The 13,336-nt window shown below is 46.1% G+C and overlaps 1 protein-coding gene across 1 annotated transcript; it reads left to right on the forward strand.

The window, feature by feature from the left end:
• Positions 1 to 209: 209 nt before the first annotated feature.
• On the forward strand, positions 210 to 12,794 carry cdk5rap3 (CDK5 regulatory subunit associated protein 3). The gene is made up of 14 exons (XM_018726091.2): positions 210 to 286; positions 658 to 703; positions 1,033 to 1,164; positions 2,083 to 2,183; positions 2,277 to 2,325; positions 2,510 to 2,688; positions 3,328 to 3,464; positions 4,245 to 4,389; positions 5,180 to 5,296; positions 5,903 to 5,981; positions 7,265 to 7,353; positions 8,244 to 8,449; positions 8,816 to 8,987; positions 11,990 to 12,794. The coding sequence occupies exons 1-14, from the start codon at positions 281 to 283 to the stop codon at positions 12,053 to 12,055; spliced, it is 1,524 nt and encodes a 507-aa protein (XP_018581607.1). The 5' UTR covers positions 210 to 280; the 3' UTR covers positions 12,056 to 12,794.
• The last annotated feature ends 542 nt before the right edge of the window (positions 12,795 to 13,336 follow it).

Genomic DNA, 13,336 nt, shown 5'->3' on the forward strand with positions numbered 1-13,336 from the left:
ATGCATCACGTCTTACTCGCTCTGGGACGAACCATCTCATTGGTCCAGTGACTACGGACATATGACCGGAAGTAAGTTTTCTCTACCAATCATAGGCAAAGTCTAGGATTGCTGAATTCTACTGGTCATTTGGAACCGGAAGCTGTTCGCACCATAGTGTAGTTTGCTTTGATTGGTCCGCCTTACGTTGACGTGTTATTGCCCTGTAAACACAGTACAGGAGGAAACTTCGGAAAATAGTGTTCGTGCTGCTCGTGTTTCAGACGTGAGCTACTGCACTATGGCGGTACGCAGCTTCTGCTAACACTCCGCATGTATTCCGTCAAAAGGCTAGTTGTGTTACGCAGGGAGGGCGTGGATAATTAGGCCAGTCAGTGATGTTTTCTTCGCATGCATTGTGATTGTTGTGATTGTACTCCTGGCTGTGTGACTGTCTGCAGACACAGTGAGTGACTCGCTGGCAGTCACAGGATGCTGCTGTCAATCAGTGTGTGTGTTTTGTTATCATCAGAGTAGGTAGCTGACACGGAGGTACTGCATCCGTGTTGGACGGAGTTATTTCAATTTGTATGTATAATTTTAATTGTCCATCTGTTGGGTTGTAACGAATCTGATGATTAATCTGAGACTGATTCCTGCATTTCGACTCTACTACAGAATGTCCAGAATCTTCCCATAGATATACAGACGAGCAAACTGCTCGGTGAGTACAGTACTGACTCTATATCCAATGTTGTGACTGTGATGTTACTGGGGTAACGCCCACCTGGAGTAGGTTTTTCTAGAAATTTCCTCCTAATTGCCATCAGGTAGTGTAGCACTCAGGACTGTTGCCTTTCAGTCTGAAGGTCACTGCTTCGAATCTCACTCCTGCTGTTGTGCCCTTCATTAAGGTACTCACCCTGAATTACTCTAGTACAAATATCCAGCTGCATACAGTCAGGTGCAAAGGCGAGGGCATCCCGGTCAAATGACGTTACGTGTCATGGTCGACGGGCAGTTTGACCGTGCCGTGCTTCCTCGTTCCCGCAGACTGGCTGGTGGACCGACGGCACTGTAACCTCAAGTGGCAGAGTGCTGTGAAGGTCATCCGAGAGAAGATCAATAGTGCCATACGGGACATGCCGGAGAACGAGGAGATCAAGCATCTTCTCTCTGGATCCTGTGAGTCCTCGATTGTGCAGAACACCAGCACTGTGCCTGTGTCATGTCATAGCACTTTCCTTAACTGTTTCCCCAAAACAGAGAGTGCACATGCTCTTACTGTGCTGAGACATGTGACACAAATCTGGTCTTGCAGCGTGTGTCTTGGCTGACCGCAGAGAAGCTTTTGCAGACGTTTCTTGCTTCTGTGTCTCACTGGTTGAACATGTATGTGAGAAAATCAGATTTTTAGGGAGCAATCATGTCAACTGTTGAAGTATCCTATTTCCAAGAGTTTGAATGACTCATCTCTGCAGGGTTGTGATTCCCCCCCCCCCCCCATTTAAAACACGCAACATCATGTTTGGCCTCTAGATGAAGTGGCAATGCTGAATGGGCTCTTTAAGCTATAAATGTGAATTTCACTGTAGCTTGGTAAGTAAACCATTGTTTGACATAGAAAGTTGTTATGTTCAGGATTAGACACTGACAGATTTGTTGAATAGTCCGTTGCTCACTTACTATTCGTAACCCTAAAATGAAGAAACTAAAAGATGGTGTACAAAACTGTTCATCGAATACAGATGCAGGTACTCTTAGAACAAAACAGCAACATCTTGCAGTCCAAAATCACTCTCTCATGAATTGTAATGTAATTTTGAAATTTAACTGGTTGTAAACAAATTCTTCTTAAACAGTGTTGAAGCTTGTATTTTAATGTGATGGGTGGCCTTCTCTTAGAATGTGTGGTTTTCCAGAACAACATTTTCCCGCAAAGGCTTTCGGAATCGAGACTCTGTAACCCACTTCCTCCCAATGTAACTCACTTGGTGCTGACTGTCATTCCCGTGACTGTGGAACATAACAGGTCAAACACGCGTATCCCGAGGTTCATGTTGTGCCTCTGAGTGACAGCTCTGCGTCACCTTTCAATTGCAGACATTCATTACTTCCACTGCCTGCGCATCGTCGAAATTCTTAAGGGAACAGAGGCCTCTTCCAAAAATATATTTGGCAGATATTCGTCTCAGAGAATGAAGGTGAGGTGATTTGTTCTTGGCTCACAGGTGGAGCATGTCGCTTTCGGCGGAGTAATTTACTCCTCATTAACTCCGTCTTACTCTTGACTGCAGGACTGGCAGGAAATAGTGTCCCTGTATGAAAAAGACAACACCTACCTGGGTGAGTGGAGCTCGGGGCATTTGGGCTCGTGAAATGTTGCTGCGTGGAACTCTGAGAGAAGAGAAGTAGACAAGGGGAATCTGGTTCAAGGGTCAAATCTGAAAGATTTAACGTGGAGGCTGTTGGACAGAGCAGCTTGGGAATGTTCACTTGCACATGACTCTCCCTCCTGGTGGTGGCGCAGCGGAGCTCTCCAGCCTCCTGGTACGTAATGTCAGCTACGAGGGGCCTGCACTGCGCAAGCAGGTGGCCAAGATGCAGCAGCTGCAGCATGAGCTGAGCCGGCGGGAGCTGGAGTGTCAGAGCGCCGCAGCCGACATGAGGGAGAGATTCTACAGCTCCTGTAAACAGTACGGCATCACGGTAAGACTCCGGCGCTCTTTTCGCATCTCGCTGTTGCTGTGGCGACTACCACTGTACTGTCATGTACTGTACTGTACTACATGTGTGGAATGTAAGAGGGGCAGTTAAGCATGTTATTTGAAATGCTATTTTATCCAAGGTGACTTAGTGTCAGATACACTATAGTAAACTACCTACAGTCATTCATATACCTGTATAGTACAGCAGGGCAGTGTAACACACATACACACACACACACACACACACAAGGCAATTTTGAGTCACCAGTTCACACAAAACAAGTCTTTGAACTGCGGGAGGAAGTTCAAATTCAGACATGGGCAGCACGTGCAAACTGCAGGCCGACTGAACCGGATTTGAATTCATGCCCAAACTGAGAGTCCAGGAGCTGTGAGGCACCAGCGCTGTACACTGCCCCATCATGCTGCCATCAAATATGGGAAACCATGGCAACAGCACAGGCACACCGGGATAGATCTTGTATGTACTGAGTGCTCCCTTTCCAGCTGCCCCGAGCTGATGTCATGTTTCCCCCGTCTTTCTCAGTCCTGACTGCTAGGGGCCTAGGGGGTGGGACTCTGTGTTTCTGTCACTAGTCTGGCACCACAGTGGGTTCCCTAACCATGTGCCTCTGCTCAGGGGGAGAACGTGGCTCGAGAGCTGCAGGCCCTGGTCAAGGAGCTGCCCACAGTGCTGGAGGAGGTGGGCAGGAAGGCGTCTGCTCTGGACAAGCCCATCGAGCTGTACAGCGCTTTCACACAGTTCGTCTGTGCCTGGTAAGTCCACTGAGTACAGGGAACCTGCAGCACTCATTGTATAAAACTGACAGTCATCGTTCTTCTGGAGTCTCACAGGTTTGGTCTGAACAAACACCGAGTTCTGATTTTTCCACACAAAAGTATTTATTTATTTTACACTTTTCTCAAAGCGACTTAGTGTTGAGCTATTTGCTCAGATTACACACTCTTGCCATCCCACCTCTGACACCAATTAGGATTCCTTTACATTAGATGTTGCAGAAGGTGTAACAGATTTATACTAATTTACACTGATGTAGTACTGATTGTATAGCAGGCTGATTTTTACTGTATCAGTTCAGGGTAAGTGCCTTGATCAAGGGTCTTACAGCAGAAAGTGGCATTCAAGCCTGTGACATCTGAGTCCATAGATAGTGACTCTAAGTACTGCGCCATTTCCTGATCTACATTTTAATCCATTCCAACTGAAGGACCCAGGTTTGCTGTAGTGCCCTTGAGCAAAGTACTAAACCTGAACTGATACAGTAAAAATTACCCTGCTGTATAAATGGGTAAATCAGTGTAAGCAGCTGCGGAGGAAAGTGTCAGATGAATGAATCAATTAATATAAATAGATTGTATGTGGGTGTGCCTGTGGTCTTCCTGCTCTTTTACACTGTTTCACTCCTTCAGTCTGCAGTGCTTCTCATTACCCAGGAAGAATGTGTGTCTAAGGAGGCGCTCGTAACAGTGCGCTCTTTCGCTCTCTCTCTCTCCGTGTGTGTGTGTGTGTGTGTGCGCGCGTGCGCTTGTGCGCAGGTCTGAGCCTGTGCTGCCCATGCTGATGTTCGTCCAGCGCAGGGGCAACACGACCATGTACGAGTGGAGGACGGGAACAGCGCCATCATTAATCGAGAGGCCTGTGGAGGATGAGGCTCCACTCGACATGGTCACAGGGGAGTCGGTGAGCTGGGGGGTCTCCCGTCATGCGCTGGGGCTGAAGGTCACAGAGGACACACGTGTTTTCTGTATAATAGATTTTAATAGGTGCAGCATTGAGATACGAGCTAAAGGTCGGCTTTTTAACATTCATTACATTTATTACATTGTTATGACGGTACAGTTTACTGAACAGGCACTAAATTAATATTTAGTTGAGTGTGTCAGAAAAGTAAGATTGTTAAACACGAAAGACCTGCTGCTGCCTACATGACGCTGTACCAGTAACACACCAGTACCAGAGAACGCAGCAGCGTGGCACCTCTGTGTTCATGGCTTCTTCATGATAAAGTGTCAAAGCACTTATGGAGCCTTTCAGCTGTGTGTCAATGTGGGGGTGGAGGTGCTCAGTGCACTCAGTGTGAAGCTCAGAACTGTCGGTGAGTGAAACGGCTCACAACACGTGTGTTATGGTGCATGTTAATGTGGCTCTCGGAGAGAGCACACGGGTACGACGGGTGCAGGACTTTATTTACTTTGGGTTCAGTCAGCCTCTCGGAGCAGCAGGGGGGCTCTGTGGGCAGAGCTCTGTCTTTTAACTCAGATCGCAGATTTGAATACCACCTCCTACTGTAGGACCCTTGATCAAGGCACTTACCTTGAAGCGATTCAGTAAAAATGATCCAGCTGTATAAATGGGGTAAATCAGTGTAACTAGCTAAACAATGTAAGTCACTGTGGAGAAAGTGTGAGATAGATGAATATATGTTAATAAAGGAAATAAAGTGGCCTGAAGATGTGATGTCGTGCTACAGATTGACTGGGGGGTGCTGGACAGCGCCAAGGGAGACGACACCGGGCATACTGTGGAGTTCGGAGCGTCTGCGGAGGACGGTGTCGACTGGGGCATAACCCTGGAGCCCAGTGCAGAGGTACAGGGGGAACAGGGTATTTTTTTACACCATGTACCACTGTGAACCGTCATACTGCTATCATAGAGGTCAGTACTTTGCCATGTTTGTACACTACTGACCCCTGCAGGAAAACACTGTAGTGTAGTGGTTAGTGTCACCACCTTCACTCCAAAGCACCTGGGTTCGAACCCCACCTCTCGCTGTATAAGTGAGTAAATAGGTGTAAGTAACATAACACTGTGAATTGCATTGGAGGACAGTGTAATAAAATAGTAGAAAAAAATTGATATGTTGTGCACTAAATCATGTTGAACAGAATGCAAATTTGATGTTTTTTGCTTCCGAGTTTGTTTCTGTAGTTGTCCGTGTGCTGCTTAAACTGCAGTAGAGTAACGTGGCAGCAGGTGTTTGTGATGGCGAGTAAAACCACTGCAAAGTGAGTCACACGTGGTATTGAACTACAATAACCGTGCAGTGATGCAGGGGGCTTTGCTTGGTTGAGAGCAGCGACACAGCTGATAGAACACAGTATTTCTAGGTAATAAAAGACTGATGAAGGTTCACTCAGTGACTTTAGCAATCATCCTGTTCCTTTCTCTCTCTCTGTAATGTTCTGTCTTCCAGAGCGGCTCAGACGCCATTGACTGGGGAGAGATGGACGCCGCCCCGCTGGACATTGAGGTTTTGGACACGGGCACTGACTGTAAGAGCACCTGTAAAATGTACCTTTTGTGCAAAGTGTGTGTCCTCCTCATGCAGTGTTTCCTCCATAACTTTTTGCTCTGCAACTATTGTTTTAGTCCACATGGTGGCAGTGTTCTTCAGCGTTCCTTGGCTAACAAAGACTCCACACTTGAAATGGAATCATGTCAGGTTGACGTTTACAAAGAGATCATAAAACAGATACTAATCATACGTCTAGGGAAAACAATTTTGGTGTCCCACTGTCTCACCACAGACATCACTTAGGATCCATTCACATCTGATGCTACAGAAGATCCAACCCAAGGAGTCACCAGAGGTGTAGTGTTTCAGAGTGACCAGCAGAGGGGGCAGTGAAGTGTGTGTTTGAACGACGTGCCATTTTGTGTGTTTGTGTCTGTGTGTGCGCGTGTGTGTGGAGCAGCAGTGGGCCGATATCCAGGTCTGGCCCCTTGCCCAGCTACTTTGTATTCTGGAGGGATGCTGGTAAAAGCTGCACTGCCAACAGGAACTTTCCAGCAATTAGGCCAACCAGCTTTTGGAGCGGGCTGTTAAAGGCCCCACGCTGCGTTTGTGGACGGCTGCCTTTGATTGGGGCGCACAGTAGCGCCCCCCGGCACCGCTGCGGCAGCACTGAGGAGCTGCCACAAGAGCAGGGGAAACAAAGGAGAACATCTGAAAGGCTGGCGATAATGCAGAGCTGCCAAGTGGAGATCGATGTTGAAATTTCTGGAAGTGTCTTGCAGGGTAATTCAGCTCATGTGTTTGGGTAAATAAACATAAACAAACTATTTGTGCAAACCTTTTTGGTAGATGTGCCATATATGTAGCATATGCATAAAAAGTGCTTATTCTTAGTGCTAGCATTAAAGAGACAGACACACCAAGGAGTGAATACCTGTTCCTCACAGGACATTCTGTGTCTCTCGCGCTCTCTCTCACACATACACACTCATTCACTGTCTCACAGTACACCTAGTTTGGAGCCATTGGTTTCACACCAACAGCAGTTTGATGTCTGTATGGTGGAGGGAAACCCACATGAACATGCTGAGAAAGACTGCGCTGCACTTTTATCCAGGATGCTGCAGTTTGGGACCCCGATGTGAACGTGCCCGACCACAGTGGGCGCAGATGTAGTTGAGAATGCAGGGCTCAACAGCCAGCCATTTTAACGTGTGTAAAGAAGAGCGCACTCACAGCTTTCAGCCACTGCAACAGAGGTGGAATAGGGTGATGGCATCCGTTACCATGGCGACACACCCCGTGCCATTGTGTTGGCAGGCCCAGAGGGAGTGGCCCGGGGGGAGGATGCCCTGACTCTGCTGGAGACCCCAGCAACACGCAACCAGTTCATCAACGAGCTCATGGAGGTACGGCTTGATGCCGCTGCTCGTCACGGTCCTTCATTCGTTCTCACTGCTTGTCGAACACATGTGACTAGGTATGTGTGTTTCCGTGTGCAACCGGTTTAGCGGTCCGTATCTCCTCTACTTCATGTCATACGTGGGCACCTTTAGGTCATGATAAAATATCTGGATATCTTTGAGGTACTTTTTCATACCAGCTGCTTGTGCCAGAGCAGCAGGGGGCACAATGATTTCAATCCCACCTCCTGCTGTAGCACCATTGATTAAGGTATTTACCCTGAACTGTACAAATGGTTACATCAGTGTTTGTAGCTTCATGCTGTAAGTAGCTTTGAAGAAAACTGCCAATTAAGTTAAGTATGTATTTACTTTTATTTAGTATTTTATTTTTTGTTGATTTACCCATTTATACAGCTGAGAAGTTATTACTACAGTAGTTCAGAATAAGTTCCTTCCACAAGGGCACTGCAGCAAGAGGTCACGCAAGAGATTCAAGTCCAGGTCCGTGGAGTGGAAATCAGTAGCTCCAATCGCCTCACCCTCTGTTGGCCCTGTAGTGAATAGTGTCTCAGAAGCATGTCCATTCTGTCTGCGTTAATCTCTTTTGAGTGTATTGGGTATTATAATAATATGTAAAAAGATTGAATTGAATTGAATTTTAGGAAACAAATTTTATTTTACATCAGAGAATCTAAGGACACTGATTCTAAAGGTTCGTAACTGTCTTTCATTGTCAGAGTTTGTGAGATCCTTCATAGTGAGTCAGAGGTATTTGTCAGTAAATGTGGCCAGAGAGTGGTCAGGGTCCATGGAGAAGCACCTCCTCCTGTGTGTGGTTCGACACTGAGCTGCCCTGTGTGTCCTGCCCCCTGCACCTCCCCTCCCCTCCCCAGCTGGAGCTGTTTCTGTGCCAGCGGCTCAGCGAGATGGCCGAGGAGGGCAACGTGGTGGCCATGAGCCAGTTCCAGCTGGCGCCCTCGGTGATCCAGGCCCAGACGACGGGGCGTGTGCAGGGCATGCTGGGAGAGGTGCGCGCCCTGCTGGAGCAGCTGACATCCGTGCGCATGCAGCACCTCTTCATGATCCAGGCGTCCCCACGGTCAGTGACCCCAACACTTGCCAGGAATTGTGTCCTGAGCTGACAGTTGCTGCCGTTGCCATGACGACACGCACACTCGAGTCGTTTAATGTCCTGTGACACTTTACGTTTCAGGCTTCTCTGTTTGTTTTGGGTTTTACACACAAACTCAACGAATCTTCATGGAGTAAGAAATATTTTTGAACAAAAGCAGCATCCAAGCTATCAGTTCGCATTAGCCAACCATACTTATGCTGAAACCTATTGCAGTTTCCCTCTGGAATTCGTAAAGTTTTTATTCATTCATAGAATAAACAGGGATTTCAGAGATTCAGTTACTTCTAATGTGCTGTGTGCGTATTGTGTGTGTGCTCCGTCCTGCCCCAGGTACGTGGAGCGAGTGTCGGAGACCCTGCAGCACAAGCTGAAGCAGGCCGACATCCTGCTGCTGAAGCGCGCGGCGCTGGAGGAGCGCAGGCAGGAGGCGCTGCAGGAACAGGCCAGATTGGAGCCTCGCGTGGACCTGCTGGCTGAGCGCACGCGACACCTCCAGACACTGGTGCGAGTCGCTGCCGTCGCCACCACCGCCGCCTCAATCGCACTCGTTCACCTGTGGGCCGAAAGCCTTGGTTACATAGTCATGGTGATAAAATTGGGTACGTTTTTTTATTAAGATCATAGTACTGAATTCAGTCACAGTGGACAGGAGTAAACAAAGGTACATTTACATCTGTTCACTATTCTGACACTTCTCTCCAGAGTGACTTAATCTGCTTACAGTGATTTACCCATTTATATAGCATGGTGTTTATCGTATTGGTTCAGGGGATCTACCTTGGTACTACAGCAGGTGGTGGGGTTCGAACCTGGCTCCTTTGAGTGTAAAGCTGTTGCTCTAAGCACTTTCCCCCTCTGCTGGCCCTAGACAAGTTCAAGAAGGGTGAGGGAAGCTTGTTGTTGCTCGTCTCCCAGATCCTTCACCAGGTTATGGAACAGGAGAGACTGCAGAGAACCAGGGCTCCACGTTCTCCGTGCACCTTTAGCCATTAGAGCGTTGAAAGTTTGTTGTTTCCACACTTTCTCCCCTGATTGATATCTGATAAGCATTATAGAACATGTAATTTACAATAGTTCATTGAGCACTTGCCACAGCTCGACCAGCTGCACAAGCACGTTGGCATGTTGGAAAGACGCTCAGCCATGCGACATGGTGAGATGAGCCCTTCACCGTCGTGTTTGGGAGAAGAAGCCTTACATTTGAGCATTTGAGCTCGAACACAAGTTAGCAGACTGCGTAAGGAAACGGGCCGGTCCAGCTGTTGAGACATGTAGCACCTCAGTCCTGTGTACTGGAACACAGTGGGGGTCCTTTACACTACAGCATAGACAGCCAGTGTTAATGTGGAAATATTAAACTGTCATTTGTGGAGCTCCTTTCCCCCCTCCACATGATTGATTTGCACGTGTTCTCCTTACCGTCCTTACTGCATGTTCACTACACAGCAGAACGAGCATCACCTCCTATACATACTACATACTCTGCTTTATTATACTGTAATATCACTTAAAAATGGAGACACTGATTAATTAAATAATTCCAAAGAGAAACTTAGAAAATTGCTCCCTTGAATTATTCATACAGCCATGCAGAAATACTCATAGTTAACTAGCTAGATTGGTACAACCTGAATAACAGGCACAGTGACATCAAGAAAGGACGACCACATCACCTGAAATAATTCCTCATGCTAATGGACGATGCTTTAACGACACATTGCGAGCTCTGTATCTCTTCTCACAGTCTGGAATGTTCTGAGGAGTTTATTCTTCACTTGCATCAGGACCAGCAGGATGCCCGAAAGTGCCCCTGGCAAGACATGCATTCTGGCATGCTCTATAGATAAATTTTTAAGAATCCTGCCTCGTTCATTAAATAAGTATTTAATTTGGCACCAAAATATTAATTTCAGTTTAAATTTAATTTTTCATAGCAGCCTTCCCGGCATCATTGCCTCAGACCGCTAAATGTAAGAAATATAAAAAAAAAAAAAGATTTGTTATAAGTAACACTAAAATTACAATGGATACAAAGGCAGTTAATGATTTTCGCAGTTAAAGACAAGCGTACATCAGGTGGCATTGCTCCTGCTGTAATACCCTGGAGCAAGGAACTTATCCTAAACTGATGCAGTAAAAATTACCCTGCTGTGCAAATGGGGCAGTAACTGTAAGTAGCTCAGTGTAAAGGCCTCACACTGTCATGTAAATAAGAAACGGCAATGATCCTAACACTGAGCCCTGAGGAACGCCACATTTCACTGGACACGAGAACAGAGTTATTTGAAATTTGCTCATAAATTAGAATAATTTTCTTGATAAGAGCTGAACAACATAGTCCCAGGCCAGCATGTGTAGTGTTAGCATAAGTTGTACTAAACAGCAGCAGTACAGTGTGGTACAGCTTCCTGCATCAGAGAACAAGAGCTGTGGTTCAACAGGCAAGACATTTACATTTATTCATTTAGCAGACGTTTTTGTCCAAAGCGATGTACATCTCAGCAAAAGTACAATTTATGCATCACATTAAGAGAAGGAGACATAGCTGCAGACGTGAAAGTCTCAAGCAAACCTAGTTTGTTCCCTACCACTTGCTGCACCGAGGTTCATCATAAGACAGAAAACAGACAGACATTTTGCAGGTGCATCATCAGTATTAGTGTATCTGTATGTAGGGTTCATGTTGGAGAATTTTTAACAGAAAAGGGGTGTTTCAGACTTCAGTTAACTACGTTACATTCTATTTTTGTCTTCCTGATGGTGGAGTTCTGGGGGAGGCAGATCAAGTGCAGCCACACAGTTTTTACTTTTACATGTATTCAAGTAGCAGGCGCTTTTCTCCAAAGTGACGAGCATCTCGGTACAATACAGAAAGTGCATCATGTCAACAGAGAGATCTGGATGCAGACGACGATTCTAGAGTACAGTCAGTTTATATCATAGCACCATGTGAACCACTGTACACAAAACTGCTCATTAAGGGCATTTATTGGGACAGGTATTTGACTGTATTTTAGCAGTTTATGTAATACTGTGCAATGTAACGTGAGAGTGACTGCTCTCATGGACACACCACAAACATCTTACATTCACAAGGTGAATTCACCCTCGTCACACTCGTCTGTCCATGTGTGGAGCTCCAGTGAACATTTCTACGCCACCTGTAGCCCTCGACAGCCAACTTTTTAATTCATCAGTAACAGAATGGTTAATAGTTCACAGTGGAATACATCTGCCTGCTTCGACTTCATGTTCACCCCCCGCCCCCCCCGTCCCCGATCTCTCTCTCTCTCTCTCTCTCTCACTGTTTTCCTTGCTCTTAAATGCAAATTAAAATTCAGATTGCTTTATTGGCATGACATGATTGATTTCATGTCGCCAAAACGCAGATAGGATTACATGGCAGAGACATGAGGACAATTGTATTAGAGCAGCTGTGTTGGAGGCGTGTATGTGTGTGTGTGCTGAAGGTGTCTCCCTGTGATCTGTGCCTGTGCCCTGCAGATTGAAGCTGACATCTCCAAGCGCTACAGCAACAGACCCGTCAACCTGATGGGTGTCAACGTGTGAGCGCCGGGATCCCCACCGTGCCGAGCCGCCAATAAATTATTTTCACGTACACACGTTGTGGGATGTACTCATTTGATTAGCTCTTTTATTTCCCCTGGCCGCCATTCAGCGGAAATCACAATTTAAAGAGGCTCCCCTCGAAGATGCCCGTGTTCTTTATGAAACGCATTAAATTAGTAATATGAGCTGTCATGTTAAACTGACAGCTGATACTGGGAACACAGCAAGCACTAAAGATAAAATTCAGTTAAGACGTTTCTTGCAGAGTGCAGGATGTGCACTTACTAACAGACAACTCCTAAGGACAGAGGTGTGTGTAAGTGTAAACAAAGGTAAGGTGTTCAAGGATCAATGCATGCCCTAAGCGGCCGCAAAAGGTTACAAGGGCCATGTTTTTTTTTTTTTCTTCCAAAAAATATCAGCCATTGCTCAGTGTTAGTGTTGTAGGAACTCACACATTTCTTCTTCTGTTGTACACCTGTGACTATACACACTGAGTGATTTTCAACATTTTCAAAGATGCAAACCTTTCTAGTTTATTTTTGACTTGATTGCATTTCCTTCATCGCTGTGTTTTCTGAAATTTCTCTGTTGCGCTGTGCAAGTTACCTGCATTTCTATGTCCCACCATTGGTTGGTAGCAAAACACACTGTTTAGAAATAAGATAGACCTGACGGTCAGCCTTCACTGAACTCACTCCCAGTGTTCAAAGCTCAGATTAAGTTATAATTATGAAATGGAGGATGTCGAAATGAAAAGTTTATAACAATTATGTCTCCAAGATTTTTAGATAGCTTTATCTGTAAATACATTTGAGTGTTTTTTAAGCTTTCATTGTGTCCATGAAGAAATAAAGTGGTCCTAAGCTGACAAACATCAGACGTGATTGAGGTCATTGGCGTTGAGTGGGAGGTTGTAAGTGTTGTTATTTTTAGCATTTTCAATACTTTTCAAAAAATTTTTATGTACTTTTAAAATCATGAACAGTGAAAGTGTTACACTGGGATGTAGTTCCGTTGTGTCTCGGGTGTGTCCTCCTCGCACCCTGGTTCCAGTTCACAGCAGACCACCCTGCCTTGGTTAAGCAGTTACCGACCATGGAGGTGCAGAAGTGTTTTTCTGGGGGGGTTTGCAGAATCTAACCTGGAGGGATGTATGAGTTACGCAGTGTTGTGACTTTGAACTGAAACAAATCAAGTAGCAAACAGACTTCCTGCCCTGACTGGTCACAATTTGAGGACCCCGGGTACCATGGATTGAGAAGCGGTGGCGTCTTACAC

The sequence above is a fragment of the Scleropages formosus genome, chromosome 21, assembly GCF_900964775.1.
Source record: "Scleropages formosus chromosome 21, fSclFor1.1, whole genome shotgun sequence".
Lineage (NCBI taxonomy): Eukaryota > Metazoa > Chordata > Actinopteri > Osteoglossiformes > Osteoglossidae > Scleropages > Scleropages formosus.

Coding starts and splice junctions, on each gene's coding strand:
- cdk5rap3 (XM_018726091.2), top strand. Junction 2,326..2,509: donor AAAAGACAACACCTACCTGG/GTGAGTGGAGCT, acceptor GTGGTGGCGCAG/CGGAGCTCTCCAGCCTCCTG. Junction 4,390..5,179: donor ACATGGTCACAGGGGAGTCG/GTGAGCTGGGGG, acceptor GTCGTGCTACAG/ATTGACTGGGGGGTGCTGGA.